Source organism: Miscanthus floridulus, chromosome 5 (genome assembly GCF_019320115.1).
Source record: "Miscanthus floridulus cultivar M001 chromosome 5, ASM1932011v1, whole genome shotgun sequence".
Taxonomy (NCBI): Eukaryota; Viridiplantae; Streptophyta; class Magnoliopsida; order Poales; family Poaceae; genus Miscanthus; species Miscanthus floridulus.
Window position 1 is genome coordinate 100,754,603 of NC_089584.1, and position 20,815 is coordinate 100,775,417.

The 20,815-nt window shown below is 47.0% G+C and overlaps 2 protein-coding genes and 1 pseudogene across 3 annotated transcripts; 2 read left to right on the plus strand and 1 right to left on the minus strand.

Annotated features, from left to right (window-relative positions):
- The first annotated feature begins 326 nt into the window (after positions 1–326).
- Positions 327–2,476, plus strand: LOC136452777 (transcription factor MYB86-like). Of its 2 annotated transcripts, none has more exons than XM_066453372.1 (4): positions 327–726; positions 908–1,037; positions 1,234–1,349; positions 1,648–2,476. In XM_066453372.1, the coding sequence occupies exons 1-4, from the start codon at positions 594–596 to the stop codon at positions 2,211–2,213; spliced, it is 945 nt and encodes a 314-aa protein (XP_066309469.1). In that variant the 5' UTR covers positions 327–593; the 3' UTR covers positions 2,214–2,476. The 2 variants fall into 2 exon arrangements, with proteins under 2 accessions (XP_066309469.1, XP_066309470.1); XM_066453373.1 differs by having other exon boundaries at positions 1,654–2,476.
- A 7,060-nt stretch (positions 2,477–9,536) lies between these two features.
- On the plus strand, positions 9,537–13,006 carry LOC136452778 (uncharacterized). Its single transcript, XM_066453374.1, has 10 exons — positions 9,537–10,001; positions 10,188–10,282; positions 10,385–10,452; positions 10,559–10,602; positions 10,680–10,757; positions 10,861–11,014; positions 11,707–11,859; positions 11,945–12,055; positions 12,216–12,281; positions 12,363–13,006. Exons 1-10 carry the CDS (start codon positions 9,688–9,690, stop codon positions 12,534–12,536), a joined length of 1,257 nt encoding a protein of 418 aa, XP_066309471.1. The 5' UTR covers positions 9,537–9,687; the 3' UTR covers positions 12,537–13,006.
- Positions 13,007–13,347: 341 nt separating this feature from the next.
- LOC136455011 (receptor-like serine/threonine-protein kinase ALE2) overlaps positions 13,348–20,815 on the minus strand; it is a 34,175-nt pseudogene continuing 26,707 nt past the window's right edge.

Sequence of the window (20,815 nt, forward strand, 5' to 3'; positions counted from 1 at the left end):
TCTCTCTCTCTCACGCCCAGCACAGGAATACAGGATGGGCGGGTACGTTTCCTAAAACTAACCAGGCATCGGTGCTGAGCCGCGTCCCACAAGTCTTGTCCCAATAAACGCCGCGGCGCGAACTGAGATTAATTACCGGAGTGCCCTCCGGCCACCGGCCTCCCTCCTCCGTCCCTCCCTTACCCTTAGCCATGAAGCCCTCGGTTGAGCCACTCACATTTGAGGCAACCTAGAGCGTGTGCGTAACATGCCTGCTCACACGCCTAGGTTTATAGCTAGCTAGGCTTAGGGCTCCAACTGCATGCGCAGGTTTGGGCCGACTTTTCCTTCCCACGCTCTTACCCTGCCTGCCCCGGCCTGGTGGATGCATGCAGCCACTGCATGGATGCATTTGGCATGCTGCAGTACTGCTCGCCCCTTCCGGGCCCTCGTCTTCTTTATAACCATGCGCCACACTAAAAGCTCAAGCGGTTCTCGCACTCCAATTCGTTTTCGTTCCAGTGTGCAGTGCAGGGCGGTGAGAAGAGGTCGAGCTAGCTAGCTAGCCTTCAGTGCGAGCGAGGGCAGGGCCCGGACGGGTCAGGAGAGATACCATGGGGCACCACTCCTGCTGCAACAAGCAGAAGGTCCGGCGGGGCCTGTGGTCGCCGGAGGAGGACGAGAAGCTCATCAAGTACATCACCACGCACGGCCATGGCTGCTGGAGCTCAGTCCCGAGACAAGCAGGTAGTGTACATTACACACGCGCGTGTTCATGTATAGGATATGCTCATATGCATATGATACATTTGTGTGGTGGTTGTTTCACACGTACGGAGTACTCCGTAGCTAGCAGCGGAAGAAAAGCAGTTCACCGTGTGCCTCTCTTCTCACTTGATTCTGTGTAATTACGTGTGCTTTCATGCAGGGCTGCAGCGGTGCGGCAAGAGCTGCAGGCTGAGGTGGATCAACTACCTGAGGCCGGACCTGAAGAGGGGAAGCTTCTCGCAGCAGGAGGAGGCCCTCATCGTTGAGCTCCACAGGGTGCTTGGGAACAGGTAATCCTATCCTACAGGCTACACGCAGATCAGATACGCATACATGTGAACCTGCTGCTTACGCAGTTCCTTTATCCGTGCATGCAACTGCCCATATACGAGTAATGCACGCATTAACTTGCTTGGGACAAAGGAAAAGGGACGCAAATGGAAAATGTAGTAGATAGTTAAACGCATGTGTGCCACTGCACTGCAGGTGGGCCCAGATCGCCAAGCACCTGCCTGGTAGAACGGACAACGAGGTGAAGAACTTCTGGAACTCCACCATCAAGAAGAAGCTCATCTCCCAGGCTGTGGGCAGCCTCCACACCGGTAATAATAATAATAATAACACGTCCCTTCTTCACCCACACCGCAGGCAAATCCTGTGCGGTAGTACATTTTACAGTTCCGCCCACCCTCTTGCTTCGTCCCTTCGCTTTGTATGTGGACTGTGGTGTCAAATTCTTTGGCTTCTATTATTGTGTCAAAATACACGCCTTCCTCTTCGGACAGAACAAGTTAATCTGGGAAACCGACACCGATGTTTTTCTGAAGAAACACAGACTGACACAAATCGAGCATGTGGCGGATGGAGCACAATTCTAACATGGTTTCACTGCAATGCTAGCTGCAGACCTGTACTACAACATTCTGGATGGAGCAGGGCAGGGCCTCGCGGCCGCCGGATGCGCGCCGCTGAACGGGGCGGCGGACAGAGCGTCAGCTCAAGCAGCGGTGGGCGTCACGCAGTCTCCTCCTCCTCCCATGCTGCACAACAACCCCGCTGCGTGGGCGGATTTCGGCTCCCAGCCGCTCTTCCTCCCCGGCCACGACGGCGGCGGCGATCTCCAGTACGCCGCCGTCGACGGGGAGTTCGTCAAGCAGTGCGGCCGCGCGGCGGACGCCTACCCGTCGGAGGACGGCGGCGGCGGCGGCGCGAGTCAGTGCAAGCCGCCAGCTGCCGATCTCGTGCCACAACAGGAAGAAGGCGCCACGGCGCGGAGCCTGATCCCGGTGTTTCTTGAACCCAAGTGCGCCGCCGGCGATTTCATGCCCGAACCGGCTATGGCTCCAGTGATGGACTTCATGGAAGCCATCCTGGCGGGGTCGTCGTCGACGTCGGCTGCCAGCGCTTCATCTCTCAACAGCTTCTCGGCGAACGCCGGCATGCAGTCTCATTGTTGGATTCCCTGAATTCATCTTACCACCTTACTTCAATTCGATAGATGGATGATTCATCATCAAGCACCAAGTATTATATCAGATATAATTAAGTATAGAATTTATGAAATAATTAATATAGATTTAGGTTTCTCTCAGGGGTAGTAACAACATAAGTTACATGTAAATATGTTTACGTATATATAACGTTAATGTGTAGTGAAGGTAAGCATATATATAAGTGGGTGTCGATCACGTGCCAAGAAGGAATAGTACTTGAAACTCCTTTACAGCTATTTGTAGTGTGCAAGTTATTGAACATGGATGCGCGGCTAGAGATTCTTATATTATTCATGACAATGTACCTCTTTTTTACATGCATATGACCACACACTATATATATACATTCTTTTTAGAGAGCTGTTATATATTTCAGGTTCTTTAATTTTTCTAGGAACAATTTTATACGATCAACTTGTATAATTAAAAGGACAACTAACAAGAGACAATCCACAATTTTCTTCCATATATCTACATATATTAACTGAACAACAACAAAAAATCAGGCACCTAATATATAGGAGAAGTGTTATCTTTACTTGCCTAGTGGCATACTTCGGCTGAAATCTGAAAATTGTTGCAACTAGTTTGGATAGCGATGGCTAAATCGAAATTTACATCAGGCAATGAAATTTTTTTCGCAGCCATGCTGAGGCACGTTTTTCATTAAGCAGAAGTAGAGTTTAACAATACAAAGCTTGGACTATAATTGGTGATCATTACCTAGCCAAGACATCCCCTGTGATCCCTTGGTTGTGATTACAAATAAACTACTAGGCGATAACGTTAAGCTACTAGCACGACAGCAAACAACAAAGTAGGCCCTAAACCAAGCGAGCTAAAGGGCATTGTCCTCCAACCCAGTGAAATCTAGCTCCATAGCCACACGATCAGAAAATAGCGCTTGAAGGGCCTCATGCTTGGAGGCCCACAACGGAGCAACCAAGATGGCCTTAAACCTGTCAAAAGACTTTTGTGTCCAGTCTCTACGTGCGCATGCAAGAGGCCAAGAGTTAGAAAAAGCAGTTAGGACTAAATTTATCCGGGCATATCAAAAAAAGGGTGGATGCATTTTTTTTCTAGGAAATGGAAAACTAGAGGGTTTCTCTAACCCCTTCTTCCACGCAAGGTTTGCCAAGTCAAACTAATATCTCAACCTTTGTCGCCAAACTAGAGGGGCAATCGCATCTTTTCCACCGCCTACGTGCGTCTGTTTTAGGTAATACTAATAGCAAAGAGTCAACGAAACTTCTGCGTCTGTAGAAATTTCATCAATGGAGATGGGACAGCCGACAACATGTCTGTCCTTCACCCTGTTCGCTTGTTGGTTTCAGCCAGCCCAAACCAGCCAGCCAACAATATTTTTCTCTCACAACAAACCAGCACCAACCAGCCCAAACCAGCTCAGAAACCAACCAGCGAACGGGCCGCTCGAGAAAAGTGGGAGCCCACATGCACGCCACGAGTCTACGTGTCCAGCGACAGAGAGCAACAGGTCGATCACGAGATCAAATCACCCCTTGCACAGAAGCTCAGAGGCCGCCTCAAATCGTGAAGCTTGCACTGCTTGCGTTGCGAGCAGAAAGTATGCAGAAAACATAGCGCGTCATTGAGTTCGGCCTTCCTGTTTTCGTTACGCACGTCCGGGTCTCTCGCGTCACCATCACTGCACGAACGCAGCCGTTCGCCGTGGCGCGGCTACGGCGCTACGAGCCTCGTGTGCCCCCGTGACGCGCCCTGCGACCACACCCAGATAGGCGGACCGCGGACACCAGTGGGCAGGCCGCCACACCCGTGCGGCCGTGCGGCCGTGCCGTCCCGATTTCCCCAACAAACCTTTGTTCTCGGGACGGGACTGGCAAAGCCCGCCACGGCCCAGCCGCCGACGGGCTACCCGAACCAGATGCGATATGCACGCAAAGGGGGGAAAAGTTCAATTTACATCCTCAACTATCGTGGTCCTCCGATTTTTCCTCACTAATCTACCAAACCAGTTTTTTTTAATCTCCTCAACTTTTTAAAACCATTCGCTTTTGCACCTTAAGTGCTTTTGACGGTGGTTTTGCTGATGTGGTGTCACGTCAAATGAGGAAAATCGGACTAAATTGAATGTTGAAGGAGACAAATTGAACTAGAATTTTTTATAAAAAAATATCTAAAATTTTATTTTAAAAAATAGAAATTGTACCAATATATTTTTGCATGAAAATATAATGCAATTAAAAATCCTAAAATCTGGTTGAATGAATTTTTGAATTATTTATAAAAATATTTCTAGTCCAATTTACCTTCTTGAACTTTCAACTTCTGATTTACCTCTTCTAACGTGGCGCCACATCAGCAAAGCCGCCATCAAAATTGCCAAGGTACGTGCAAAAGTAAACGGTTTTCAAAAGTTGAGAAAAATAAAAAAAAAATAGTTGAGAAAAATTAAAAAATATATAATTTTTTTTAATTCAAGGTGCTCTTTATTACTCATTAGTGCCAGCCAAATCGCTGGTCACCATAGTCTCAATCTCATGAGGGAGATCAAGGATGAAAAGAAAACGACCACGATAGTTTTTAAATTGGACTTTTTTCCTTATCCAAATGACACGGCCGCCGCCCGGTGGTTGTGGTTTGGCCCCATGGGGCCGCGAGGGGGAGAGGCTGCTGGCAGCAAGAGGGCGACTCATTTTCTGAGCCGATTTTGCTTGGTTTTGATGTTATGGGTCCAAAAAACAGTTTTTCGGACATTGGGGCCTGGGCTATACTTGTTTGTTTTCATAATACGGCCAGGAGCACATGACAATTGACACACGTGACAGCAGCTTGCAGCTGAGAGCATGTGTGTGTTGGGGGCAACCGGGCCAACGAATGTCGGGAACATGGAGCGGTACAGAGCCATGCATATGCATTGAGAACGGGCGGGGCACGTACATACCACGTACCAAAGAAAACAGCGTGAAATTCATGCACAACGGCAGCACAGATCACGGCCGGGCCGACCGGTAAACAGTAGGCTCCGGTCGCATCGCTCGCACTACGGACACAAAATGATCGAAGAACAAGTGGTCAGTGGTGGCGCCGGCCGTGGTTCGTTCAGTGCAGCATGTGCACCTCGTCGGGGGTGAGCGGCTCCACCTCGCAGGCCGAAATGCCCTCGCTGGGCAGCTTGGGGAAGCCCTTGAGCGTGCAGGCCTCCTCGCAGCTCTTGGTGCAGGCGTTCTCCCGGCACTTGCCCGCGCACTGGCCCATGCTCGGGACCCGCGTCCGCATGCACAGCTTCATGCACTCGCAGATGCAGTTCTGCCCGGCCTCCGCGCGCGGCACCGCGGCCAGCGCCAGCGTCAGCGCCACCACGGCGAGCACCATCATCGCCGCCGCCGCCGCCGCCCTCGCCATGTCGGCCGCGCCCGCGCGCGTTTTTCCTCGGGCAATAATTTCCGACGACGTGCGTACGCAAACGCACGCGGCTCCCGGCCGGCCCCTGTAGGTCAGGTCTGGGCGTTGGCTTTCAAGGGTCGATGTGATGTGTGCATGCGAGATGTCTCGGATCCGTAGCCAGCTAGGTTCCACTGTTTAATTGGCTATAGTTGCACCGTTCGGCCTTGAAACCAGGCAACCCCGTTGGTTAATCACGGGATCACTAATAATAGCTTGTGTTTCTGGGGTAAAAATGATGAAATACCGTACGTACGGTGCGATCACTGTAGCAGCCTTCGTAATGCTCTTGCTAGAGCACAGTATTAATTCTCAGCTGTACGTACCATGCATGAGAGGAGTACAGACTGCAGTACGGACATAATAATAAGAGTTAAATGCATGTGCCCAACCTTTAAGCGTGTATACATTAACTTTGAAAATGCATTTCTAGACCTCCTAAATTTATTAAGTGGTACACCGTAGGCCCATGTCAGACATATGGACATTTTTACTGATGTGGCATTACTAGAGCGGCATGTATTTTTTATTTAACCCCTCAGTTTTATTTTTCTTTTAAAAAAGAGACGCCTTTCTCCTCTCTCACCTTCCATGTCCAGCGCCAGCTCCACGCACGTCGACGTGCACGTTCACAGCCCCCAGCCCGAGGTCGGCCATCAACCGCAGCGCCGCCTCGGGAACAACCTCTCGTCCAGGAAGTAGAGCACGCCAGCACCGTCGGCACCCTGTCGTGGTGAGCAGGGGGCGAGCTAGAGCGCATCGCCGCGGGCGTCACGCAGAGGCAGTATAGCGGAGCCGGATCTGCGTCGAGTCGCCGGCATATAGTTTTATTTATGGATCTGAGATCTGTCCGTATCTGAAAACGGCCGTATTTGAGATCTGTCCGTATCTGAAAACGGCCGTATTTGAGATCTGTCCGTATCCGAAAACGGGCGTCACGCAGAGGCAGTATCCGAAAACAATGGTACGCACAACGGCCGTGTATAGCGGGCGTCACGCTGCAGGCAAGGTTGAGGAATGGCAAGCCTTTCATGGGTTCCGGCTGACGGCGGCGGAGGTGTTGTCGGCCGTCCCGTCGTCGGCCCGTTAAGCTATTGCTGTTTGCGCCAGCTGCTCCTTCCCTACGGCGACACCAATCGCGGACGGAGAGGTACAGGTGCTTGCCTGCCGCCAGCATCTCCACCGTTTGCCGCGGCGTCAGGATCTCCGTCGTCAACGCCCACGTCGTCGCCATCCTCAGCTCGTCGGCCTCCACCAGCAGCCGCGACAGCGCGGCCTTGTAGCTGTCCAGCGCCGCGTCCACCTCGGCATCCGCGCCGGCGCAGGTTCCGCGAGCAGCGTCGAGCGGTGCCACCACAGCCGCTGCCGCCGTGGCAAGCTCGCCGCGCTGCCTCACGATGGGCAGGAGCGTGCGGTTGGCGATGTCCTCCTGCAGGGTGGCGAGCTGATCCGACAGGGCGCTCTCCGGTGCCCTGTCCTCCCGCAACAGCACGCGCCTGAGGGTGGCATAGTGCTGTTACGCGAGCATGCACCGCTCCACCACGGTCCGCAGCTCGGCCTTTGCTCGCTCGCAGTCACAGCGACGACGGCGGACGGCGCTCTACGCTTCCTCTGGTATGCCGTCTAGCGCAGGCAGCCAGTCGCCGCGCCGCGCTACGCCCACGCCCTCCCTCGACTCCGAGCGTGGGCGGCTAATGGACGACCTGGGGCTTGGGGCCGTGTACGTGCACGTTGACAACTCGACGTAGAGCTAGCGCTGGACCACATGGCGTTGGCCATGAGAGGTGGGAGAGGAGAAGGTAGTGTCTCTTATTTAGGAGAAAAATAAAACTAAGGGGTTAAATAAAAAAATACATGCCACTCTAGCATGCCACATCAGTAAAAAAAATATTCACATGGCTAGTATGAACCTGTAGTATATCACTTAACAAGTTTAAGGACCTAGAAATGTATTTTCAAAGCTCATATACCTGTATGACACACGTTTACAAAGTTCGAGGACCTCTGCTGCATTTAACTCTAATAATAATGCTGGCCAAGTCTCATTACTGAACGTGGCACCAGCAGGACGAGGGTGAAAAGAGAACACGAGGGCTGGACCATCCTGCAGGCTTCTGACACGATAGCTGCGAAAATAAAATGTACAGTAAGATGGTTCCAATGGAACGTTTGAATGTGGTAAAGTTTTGTCAAATTAATCTCATCCGATCAGCATGTAACTGTCATCAGCGCTAGTCTACGGCAGCTCGCTCTTTACGCGCGCGTTAACTCGACACCTTTTGATGCCATGTCAGCTTTTGAGCGCTAGTGATGTATGCTACAGTGCTACTACTGTACAAATCAACAGAACCGCGTGGGCGTGGATTAGGTCCGGGACCGGGCGTGCCCGGCCAAGGCCAAAAGCCGCCGACCGTGCATGCATGGTCCTGGTCTTGGTCCTACAGGCGTCGGCGGCGGGATCACATGGCGCTGCACTGGGCCGGCGCGACCACCGCCGTGCACATCGATCGGCTGGCCTCCGAATTCCAATTATAATTCCAATTATGCGATCCGCACGTACAACCGATCGGCACTACATACATGCGTTATGCGTGCGCCCCCACTCAGACCACTTACTGCTCCATTATTCTGCCATCGAGCGTACTAAACGATACCGTCCTCTTCGTGCCTGTCCTCGTCTCTCGCCTCATGGGCAATACTCCTATACTTGAATAAAAAAGGGTAACACTCCTATCCTATACTTTAATTAGTTTGACAAACGAATACACAAATCACAAATGTATTTTTTGGATGCTGCATCAACGTTGCCGTCCTGCCGACGAACTAACGTACGGTAGCCCCACTCGCGCGCAGAGTGTCGTAAATGCTGGAACGGGGACACTTTCTCTCCTTTTTTTTTAAAAAAAAAGTGGGACACTTCTTTTAACATATTTGTAAATGCAAGTTGAGTTTTGGTCTTAAGACTTTTGTGCATGCCCACAGCGCCATGTCCCTACCTACTATGTACATGTATATATTTTTAACTTTTTCCAAGCATTTTGAGCATTATGGATTTCACAGTTTGTAAAACACATTTTCGGTTTTGATATGACTTGTCCCAACCGTGATGTGCCGCAAGTTCTACCGCTCACTATGTTTCAAACTACAATTCACTAGGTCATACTATATTTCTCTCACAACAAATCAGCTTCAGCTTATCAACCGTAGAACAGTGTTTCTCTCTCACAACAAATCAGCTTCAACCGGCTTATCAGCCACAGAAAACATTAGCCGGTTATGTATACTAAGTCAAACTTTTCCAATCTAGATAAGTTTATAGAAATATTTACTACACGTTAATGAAACATACAAATATGTCTTGATACTATACTAATTTGAACTTGTAAATATTAATGTATTCTTCTATACACTTGGTTAAAGTCAAAGTAATCTAACTTAAAATAAATTGAAGTAAATTATAATTTGGATTGGAAAGAGTAGTATCATGGATGTGTGCTCCGTACTCTACATTGTTATTCGAACATAAGGTAGGACTCTTTCGTCAACCAAACCGACACATTGGCTGGTGGTAAAAAGTGTGTCCACATATAAAAAAGCGAAGACCCTGAGTCTACTGAACAGGCATCGGTCAAAGAAAGGCTCTCTCTCTCTAGTTTTAAAAAATTGCTCTCTAGCTAATCCCAAAGTTAACAAATCATTTGATGCATTCAGTGGTTTAGGTTTCAAGTTCCAAATGGACGATTTAATCATCAAATGACGACACAACCGCATTTGGCTCACCCTACACGTAAAGCGGGCCCGGCCTTGGAATCCATAAAGAACGCGCGCCCAGCCCATTTGGCTATTTCAGTCCATTTCCACCTCCCTCCCCAAGTCCCCATCCCCCTCCCCGTCACCACCGCCGCTTCCTTCCTTCCTTCGTCCGTACACCTCTCTCTCCCTCTTCCCCTCTTCGCCGCTCCTCCCGCACGCCATCCCCGGGACAAGGCGGCAGGCAAATAACCTCTCTCCGGCGACGAGGCCGATGGAGTCGACCTCCGGCGAGGACGCTCCGAAGCGCAACCCGCTCCCGGCCGCGCTCGTCTCCAACCTCCAGTCCGTGCTCGCCGCACGCCGCACGCCCGCGGCCGAGGTCAGCACCGCCGCCGCAGCCGGCGAGGCTGAGGCCTCGTCTCCGGAGGCGGAGGCTTCCGATGCCCCCGCGGGAGATGGTGCGCCGGCGAGGCCCATCGTGCTGCTGACCTGTGCCGGGGGGATCCGGTCGGCGGGTCTCGCAGCGCTCGTCGACGCCCTCGTTGCCGGCGGCCGCTGCGACGTCCACGTGTGTGTCCCCGAATCGTACGTGCTGCTATCCGAAAACCCAGGCGTCTTAATTTCCCCTTACATTGCTCTCATGATCACAAAATATTGTTTGCTTCCATTGGATTTGGGACGCCCTGTTTGCTGCCATTACATAGTGATTTTGTTGCCATTTGCCTGTGATTGTGTAGCTGAACTGATATGCGACCCTTTGTTTATTTGAAGGGACAAGCCAGCCTGCGGCCACTCAATTACCATCCGTGAAACCATCACCGCGACATCCGTGGATTTCACAGGTGCTAAAGCTTTTGAGATATCAGGTGAGGGCCGTTCATTTAATTGTGCGCAATTTGGGTCACGCATTCCTGAGCCCGGTGATCCCAATATTTTATCTTTGCTGACTTTGATCGTTGCAAACTTAGGCACGCCAGTTGACTGTGTCTCATTGGCCTTATCTGGGAGGCTGTTTCCATGGTCGTCTCCTGCTTTGGTACCGTGCTTGTTTATTCTTTCGGAATTGGATTTCCAAATGTTACTATCATGATGGTAATTTGATTTGTGGTTTTAAAAATAACAACTTAAATTTGTTTATACAGGTGATCAGCGGTATCAACACAGGACCAAATTGTGGATATGAGATGTATGCTCTTATTTCAGAAATGGTTTATTTACTGTCCATTTTCTATTTTATTATTGATTCATTTTAGAACTCTATAGGTTCCACTCTTCTGCCATTGCTGCTGCAAGGGAGGCCTTAGTGTATGGGGTGCCTTCAATTGCAATCTCATTGAATTGGTGAGATGCTCCTACCTGTATTGAGTTTATATTTCAAATTTTCTACATCATTAATGTGGCTGGTCCATGATAATAACAATACGTGATGGGTATATGTGACTAGGAAGAAGGATGAAACCAAAGACAGTGACTTCAAGGATGCAGCTCAGGCCTGTTTACCATTGATAAATGCTGCCTTGGATGACATTGTGAAAGGAACTTTCCTCAGAGGATGCCTACTGAATATTGGAGTTCCAAGTGCACCATCTGCAAATAAGGTCATTTTCTCAATGATACTCTGAATCTTAAACTCCACTTTTGAGGGAATGGTTACACCAAAGCTCTAGGATTACGTGAACTCATTTGGTTATTGTACTTTGGCACTTAGTTAAAATCATATCTTGGGCCCACCATTGTGACCGGCTAGAGCAAGAAGTTGCAATTATAAGATCGGCTAAGCATCATATACTGCTTCAATTTCCTCACTATTACTTAGGACTTACCTCACTTGTTATATCGACTTAAAACATTATAATAATCATGTGGATCTATCTGACATCTTGGCTCTGAACTTCCTTGAGTACCATGTTGCCATGTATGCTGTAGCCTAGTGCGGCACTGTCTCAATTTGTGTCCCAGTGGGTTAATTGCTGCTTTCATCCATTATAAGTTCATAGCTTGACTTTGACTGCTGAGCTGTGACAGAATGCTAAGCCTGTAGGCATTACCTTAGTGGTTCATCCACAAGCGCACCAATATTCCTCAAGCTTTCTTCATAAGAATATGCTAATCATATGATTTATTCAATTATCTGCAAAGCGTGTCAACCTTTTGCTAAGTAGAAGCCAATTATGATCTGTGGACATAATGATAATGGCGAAGCACATCACTTGAATTTATCTTGAGTTGATTTGCATTCTTCCCCTTTAAATCTAATTACTATTTAATTTTATATCTCTTCTGATGCCAGGGTTTCAAGTTGACCAAACAGAGTGGATACAGTCCTGCTCAAAGTTGGCAAGCTGTGTCAGCAAGCAGGCCCTCATCTGCTACTCACTTCATGGGCATGCATCAAAGCCTCGGTATTCAGCTGGCGCAGCTTGGGAAGGATGCATCTGCAGCAGTAAGATGATATCTCTTTATGGCACAGAAAATTTTTCATGTCCTGGCCAGCACATTATTGAACTGATTGTGGCCTTCATCTTTAGGGAGCTGCACGTAGAGTTAGTGCTCAACGAAAGACGGTCGAGGTTGAGTCTGTTGCAGCTGCTGGTAAACAAGAGATTCGAGAAGTAGTGAAGAAGTTATTCCGTGCTGAGGTGATTACACTTTCTAGTCAATTTGACATAGAAATTAATCACATTGTTGGTTGTTGTACAAACTGCTTCTTTGACTTGAGCTATTCTACTGTTATTTATATTTACGAGTCTAGAAGGCATAGTGAGAACTGTTTTCTTCTCTTGTTACATCAAAATGCAGTTTGTTGAGAAGCGACATGAAGATTTAGATGAGGATGTCGATTTGAGAGCTTTGGAGAATGGATTTGTGAGCTCCCATCTCCCTCCCTCCCTCCCTCTCTCTCCTCTTTCAAATGGCCAAGTATTCACCCCACTTTACAACCTACAGATATCTGTCACCCCTCTGAATGTTCATGGGCAAGTGGAGCCTGAAATGGGACCCCCAGCTTCAGATTGGCTCTCAGCAGCTGTATCTCTAGACAAAGAAAAGGACGCTGCTCCAGCTGCAGCTGACCAACAAGATGTTGCAGCTGAGGAAAAGGAAGCTCCTTTAGCAGTCTAACACGCAGACATGTACACACTTCCGTAGGTGTCTTAGTTCTTGCGGTGACGATGATCTTTTCTCTCCTGTTTACCAGTTTGGTTTGTTTAGTATTTTGCCCTCAATATTTGTTTGGTGCAATGTCTATTTTTTGTTCATCTTCTCTGCCGATTACCGGCTTCCTTGGCCGTGCAAATGATTTGATGCAGGTGGCCTACATTTTGGATGTAACGATGTAGGCTACGGCAACTACCAGATGAATACTTCCCAGCCCCCACTATTTTTTCAGTGTGGTTTGTTCTAGGAAGGTGTTGTATTCAGCATGGGATATGTGATTGATTTTGTCTTGCTCCAGTCTGAACTATGGCCACCAAATGTATTTTGACCGCTTGTAACCTGGAATGCAATTGCAGCCATTTAATTTTGACCGCTTGTAACCTGGAATGCAATTGCAGCCATTTAATGTGGTAGTGTCATCTTGACTTCTGTAATTTTTCTTTTGCTATCAGGTCGGGGTTTTTTATGCTTGTGTCTGGACATGCCTGAAATCACAAAATTTACCAGGCACAAGTTTTCGGGCCCATGTAAGCTCACTTCGTTTGTGACATTGCCTTGCCTGTACACCAAAACTATCCAGTTTTGTCACATTCGTAGTGACCAAAGAACCATCTTTCGTTGTCTGACATTAATTAACAAATAACAAGTCCAGCATCAGTGACAATATATGGGCAACAGATAAATGTGCAAAGGTTGCGTCCAATCAGGATGACTTTTCCCCCCATTGAACTAAAAAATGGTGACACTGCGTGCACGAGCATCCTTTAGTTGATTTTGCACGTGCTGCAACGGCGAAACCTGTTACGGTACATGGCGAATTACAGCTGAAAAACTCGCTTGCGTACACCTCTTTTTCCTAAAAGCATCTATACATCTCTAGAACTGTACAAAAATCTGTGTGAAGTCTTGTTTCAGCTTCCAAAGAAGTCGACGGGAGCAGTAGACAGCAGCAGTAACTGTTCAGTTCTGCACTGCCTCCATTGCCAAGCCACCCAGACCCAGGAGGTAACTCCCGGTCACAGGTGAAGCTGGCACACTGATGTTTACACCTTTCGCCATTTTTCACATATATTCACGATATATAAGTACGAAATCTGGCCTGGAAAAAATTGTCCAATGCGTATTTCTTCGATGCGCACATCATCTCATGAGCTGCTTGCAGGCTGACTATTCTGAATCAATCCTAAACCTTTGTAGCCCAACGTGTTCACTTGAGCTGCCTGTTGACAGGCCCCTCTCTTTGTTGAATCCAGCTCTCCCTACTCTTAGAGGACCTGAACTTGAGTATCTTCGGAAAGAACCAGACGCATCCGTAGCATCATAACGCGCTGATGAAGTGAACAGCTCGGCAGATAGCGTTGGGTCAATGTCTATATCCATACTTGCTCTACTCATAGCCTCAACATCTTGGATATGCAAATCTTGGCTAAAGCTTGTGGATTCATTGAACTCGCTGCCTTCATTGCATACCAACTTTAGAGCTTGAACTACTTCACCCATGAATGGGCGCTGATCCACCTCAGGTTGAACACACATAAAAGCAATGGCTACTACTTTTGCGATGCTGTCAAACGGAATGCTGCTCCCAAGTGAAGGATCTATGATTGATTCCAGACCATCCCTGCTTGTCAGAAGAGAACCAGCCCATGCGACTAAGTTTTCTTGTCCAGCAGGTCTTAACATATCTACCGGTTTCCTCCCTGTAAGGAGCTCAAGAAGAACAACACCGTAGCTGTAAACATCACTCTTTACAAGAAGATGCCCAGTCATTGCATATTCAGGAGCAATATACCTAAAAAGAAATTGACAATAAATTTGTAATATAAGTTGATGATATTGAATCAACTATAGTAAAGATAGTAAGTTCAGATTCAGCATACCCAAAAGTTCCCATAACACGAGTTGAAATATGCTCGTTTCCCTCACCCAAAGCTGTCCTTGCTAAGCCAAAGTCTGACACCTTTGGGGTGAAGTCATATTCCAATAAGATGTTACTGGACTTGAAATCACGGTGTATGACACGTGGACTTGAATCTTCATGCAAATATGCAAGTGCACGGGCTGCACCAAGTGCAATTTTGAGCCTAGCGTCCCAATCAAACCGAGCAGCTCCCTTATCTGATCCTGATTAGAATCATAATAATATTCGATTTCAGATGTCCAAGAAAATATAGTGTACAAGCAAGTTAACTAAGAGTAGATTGAAGTCTTGAAGATAGATACTACACAACCATGATTCCATGAACCATACCAAGAATTCTAATTCACTGGCTTGTATTTTGTTGGTATAAAGTATCAACAAATTGAAACAATGCAATTCAAACTAGCACTGATAGGTATCGTGTGAGTAACAGTCATAACAGCTCTATTCCATTCCACTATAGAATATAATCTGCCTTTTCTTGTGTTAAGTGTTTGGCTCATCTACTGCACCTCTAGCCAATAAAATGACTAAATTAAGTGATGAAAGAGAAGTTATATGATGAAATGAAGAAAGTCTTAGAAAGTGAAGTTACGGCAGAGAAGAAATTTTACCATGCAAGTGAGATTCCACACTGCCATTTGGAACAAGCTCATATACCAAACATCGGCTATGCCCCTCTGTGCATATACCTATCAGCTTAACCAAGTTCCTATGATGCAATCGGCTAAGCATCTCAACCTCAGCCAAAAACTCCCGGGTACCTTGCTGATCGTCCCGCTTTAAAACCTTGATAGCAATCCGTTCTCCATCTTCAAGAATACCTTCATAGACACGCCCAAAACCACCCTCACCAATAATTCTGGACTCATCAAATCCTCGTGTAGCTCTCTCCATCTCAACCAGGTTAAACGTTTTGGCAGATCCTTTATATGCCACCAAACTTGAGCTGAAGGATGGTGATGCCGAATAGGTCTGCTTTCTAGCCTGCTCCCCACCATTGCAGAACCAGGACCTGCATTTCCAATGCAATCATTGAGGGGGGGGGGGGGGGGGGGTACAACCAGCATCATGATTAATGATTTGATAAAATTGTAACTGTAAGTCTTAAAATTTCTCAAAGATGGTCCAAGTACTTTACCAATGAAGCATGAAATTGAGTACTTAATCGAATATGCAAACATTTGTTTTTGGCTATAAAAACAACATTTTTCGCTTTCTCAATGCCCTTGAAAGCTTAAAACAGGATAAGCATATTAGTGCACTAATTTTCCGCACCTAAGGTAAGGAAAGTATGACCATTGAAGTCTGGTTGTTCTGTATAATATACTACCTCTGGTCAACTTGTTATCTACGACATGATTTTATGAAACCATAAAAATTACAAACACAAATAATTATTACATTATTTAGTTTGGGAACGTGTAAGTTATATGTGTTGATTTGTGTTCAAAATACTTGCAGAATCTCTTATATTTGAAGAATTTTAAAACTATATTCTAGAAGAAAATAGTGGTCAAATATACACATCGAAACCGTGAAAGTCAAATGTGTCAAGTATTTGTGACCGGAGGGAATAACTATTAAAGATGTATTACTATCTGCTGCCACATGGACATGACTCATGTATTCATAGAAAAAAAAAGGGTGGCAACTTATGTTTTTAGAAAAAAAAAGGGGTGGCAACTAAGCTGCATTTTGCTGCCTTTTGAAGATGTCACACAAAGGCACGGACTAAAAAGTTAATGATAATCCACCGATAGAACTACCTGCAGGTTTTATTGGCACAAGTGATGCTTCAGTTAAATGGCTGCGGTTTCTAAGCTTGAAATAAACCACCAGTGCAGCTCCAGCACATAAAATAAAAGAAAAAACACTTGATAGAATAATTATTATAATTATGCCCCTGCCTTTTCTTTCTCTATGATTTCCCACACCAGCAGCAAGTGGATGTAACTTGGACCATTGTTCATGCTTGCTGCCGGTGGTGACGGAGGAAGACCTGCATGAGTAAATGATATCGTGCATATCACAACCATGCTTTGTAAGGGAGAAAAGAGCAAAAATGAACTAATGACCTGAATAATACAAAATGAATTGTGTTTCAAATCAAATACTGGAATATTAGCAAGAAAGGTTGAAGAGGCTAAAATAATTAGAAAATTGATATTCAGTGGAACAACGTGAAGTTGTGGAGAACTCTCACCTTGGTAAAGAACATACAATACGTCATACTTTCCAAAATGCGCAGGGTTTATGATGACCTGCTTATTACAAAACCTTTCAAATACTAAAAATGCTGTCGTGTTGTCAAATTTTGGTCCCAGTGGCACAAGATCAATAAAGACGATTGTCTTTTCAGGGTCATCAGGTGCAGCATTTGCTCCCATAACACGAACTTGACTTTGATTCATGAACACTCCAGATGCAATATCTTGTGCAAGTTCAGGGACAAGTGTAAAGAACGTGTACAATGCTATACCAAAGCGAAGCTCAACTTTTATTGGCAACACGCAGAGGCATGCCATTCCTGGAGGACTATTGGTCAGAGGATCTGAGCAGGTGCAGTCTAGCAAAATCAAAACGAAGATGAATGGACCAAAGCTAAGCAATCAGCAGCTGATTTTTTGAATTTATGAACGCAAATGGCACAAAAGTATACTCAGCATACATGAATTTGTCGGTGGAGGTAGCAGCGATTGACTAGGCGCTGGTGCCGAAGCCTTGGTAGAGCTGATCCTGCATAGGTGTAATGGTAGCAATGGAAGCCTAAATTACTTCTCGCAAAACAAGATGTAATCCATTTTGATATAGGTTGGAAACTTATTTGAGGCATGTGTGACCAATAATTCAAACACATTAAAAAGTGCATAGTAGTGCAAGACAAGAAGTCTTGATCAGTTTTGTGGATTAAATGTTGAATCTGAATCAAGTGCATGATTATTGTTGCAAACGTCTTTCGCTTATTCATATGCATGAGATGTCTCATAACTTTCATGTTTCAATTCAACGCTCAATGTTGGCAGCATGCATGCTCAAACATAACCAAACTTCAACATGTTAGTATGAGCACAAAATGGTGATGCTTGTTCAGTGCTGTTCCTAGGGGGCATGGCTGGAACATTTGTTGCAGCTAGAACAAATGGCAATGTAATGAGCAAGAGATAACCTGGAGAATATGGTGGTGAATGGTATTGATTGGGATGACGTGGAGCATGAGCAGAATTTCCTTGTCCCCTTCCTTTTGACGGAGGCAAACCGTACAGGTGCAGGTGCAGGTGCAGGCGCAGGTGCAGGACTACCAGGATATCCATGGCTTGGTGCAGAAGTATTGTTACTTTTACGCGGAGCAGGACGAGGAGAACCTGCATCAAACATCACTTTACTGAGCGCGTGTTTAGTTCGGGGAAAAGTTGGAATTTGACTACTATAGCACTTTCGTTTTTATTTGATAATTAGTGTTCAATCATGGATTAATTAGGCTCAAAATGTTCGTCTCGCGATTTTCCACCAAACTGTGCAATTAATTTTTTTTCGTCTACATTTAATACTCCATGCACGTATCGTAAGATTCGATGTGATAGATACTGTAGCACTTTTTGAGAAGTTTTTTTTTTGAACTAAACACGGGCTGAGATGAACATATAATTTTCATTAGTATTTTTAGTACGTACATACCTTTGTGGTGTCTATGATTTGCAGGCGGTAAATAGCTCGAATGTTCCTTTGGAGGTGCAGCAATGCCATGTCCTTTCCTGTGGATGATGGGAGACTTTGAGGGAGAAACAGCAGGTCCTGCACGACATTAAGGCCCCGTTTAGTTCTCAAAAAATTTTGCATAGTAATCGTCACATCAAATCTTACGACACATACATGGAGTACTAAATGTAGACGAAAAAAAAAACTAATTACACAGTTGGTCAAGAAATCGCGAGACGAAACTTTTGAACCTAATTAGTCTATAATTAGACACTAATTACCAAATACAAACGAAATGCTACCGTGAGCCAAAATCCAAAAATTTTTGGATCTAAACGCACCCTAATTTCGCTGGATGGTGCTGGTGCTGGTTTAGGCTGGCTGGTGCTGATTTTTCGTGAGAGAAAAATACTGTTGGCTGGTTGAATAAGTCTGGCTGAAACCAACAAGTGAACAGGGTAAATAGGTTCATAATAGGACTAGGTGTGGGTGGTGCCTGGTAGTATACCTTTCACATACGAATTATTTGCAGGCAAGTGGCGATGCCTTCTCTTTACTGGTGCCACAACTGGAGGTCCATGAGTTTTTCCATGTGTATTATTCGCAGGCATGGAATGGTGATGACTAACATTTGAAGGTGCTGTAACTGGAGCTCCATGATCCTTGCCATGTTTAGCTGGATGAACTGATGTTTCTAGAGAAGCTGCTGGACCTGCACAATGTAGCAGAATAAATAGTATGTTGTGTTAGCCCCTCGATCTCCGGTACGGAGATATCCGACTACTCTCTAGTGTTGCCGAGCACATACTAACGATGTCGACCACGAACTGTCGTTGCCGACCACACACTATGGCTAGAGGTAGAAGAAGGGAGGGAGAACAGTTCGTGGTCGGCACCGCTAGTGTGTGCTCGGCAACACTAGAGAGTGGTCGGATATCTCCGTACCGGAGATCGATGGGCTAACAAGTGGTATCGGAGCCGTACAAGCGCCGTCGCCGGACTAACCGCTGACGATGACGGGCGGTTCGGAGATGGACGACAGCAGTGGCACTGCTATGGCTGCCTAGCCACAACAGGAGGTCGTTGTTCGTACGGTGCGGAAGGTCAGCGGCACTAGTTGGCCGACGCTGACTCGCACCAACTATGGAGAGTGGTCGATGACCATGAAGGTCAAGCTCAGAGCCCGACGGCTCTGGAATGCTGTTGACAAAGACACCGAAAATGAAGAAGATGACATGTCAGCGTTGAAGGCCATCCTCGCTGCTGTACCGATAGAGTACAGAGAGCCGTTGGGGGCGAAAAGCTCTGCTAAGGAGGCGTGGGAGGCTATTGCGGCGATGCGCGTCGGTTTCGACCGCACAAAGAAGGCGACGGCCCGACTTCTGAAGCAGGAGTATGCCAACCTTAAACTTAAGGATGGTGAATCGGTGGAGGACTTCTCCCTCTGCCTGTAGACGCTCATCAGCAAGCTGAAGAGCCACGGCGTCACCATCGACGAAGAGGAGGCGGTCTCCAAGTACCTCCACTCCGTGTCGGTAAAGTACATCTAGATCGCTCTCTCCATAGAGACGATGTAGGACTTGTCCACCCTCACCATTGAGGATGTGACAGGCCGTCTGCGGACGGTGGACAAGCGCCTAGAGCAGGCGACGGCAACGAAGGATAGCGGCAAACTACTTCTGACAGAGGAGGAGTGGGCTGCTCGGAGGAACTCCGGGGTAGCCTCCTCCAGCTGCGGTGGTGATGGCAAGCGCCGCCGCAAGGCTTCTTCTCACGTCTGCCGGCGCTGCGGGAAGACGGGCCATTGGGCACGGGAGTGCCCAAATCGCAAGCAGGAGAAGAAGGCTGAGGCTCATCTGGCGCAAGCTGATGATGGTGATGAGGCCACTATCCTGATGGCGACGTTCTGTGCATTGCACGACGTCGAGGCCGAGGAGAAGAGAGAGAGAACAGAGCATACACACACAACAGAGACACTAGCGTTGGCCGGAGCTCTGTATAGGAGATGACAAATCTGAACTCTCTCTTTACTGAGTTGCAGTGATAAACTATATATACAACTCTATCCATCTAGTCCTAGTACAGCTGCCATGCTGCTATAGTTACTAGATGTGATAGTAGGGCTAACTGTGGCGCCTGCCCCTGCTGTGGCTACAGTGCGGCAGATGAGCCGTTCAGCGCCTACTCCTGCAATTGCTACAGTGCAGCAGCAGGGTGCCCTTTTCGACGCCGCCTTCCCCTATTGCGCATTCATATAAGGGATGCAGAGAAGATTATCTAACATGTTGATCATACTCTGGAAGATAAAATACACTTGTACGAGTACTGCTTGAGAAACATACTTTGCATTCGTCGGCCAATTGCAGGCAATGGCGGTGAAGTCACTGATACTGGGGGAACAGCAGGTCAGACATCAGCACATTGTTGGAACTGACTCAGAAATGAGCCGATATAATTTTCATGGACTCTCAAACACATATGGTACACTTTTGCTATGTGGAAAATTTAAAAACACTAAATGCTTTGGGGGCCAGCAATCTGAACATCATGCACCTTATATGATCTGTGGGTAGAGCACTTTGTGATCGTGAAGTGAGCCTGACTATCATATTGTTTTCAAGTC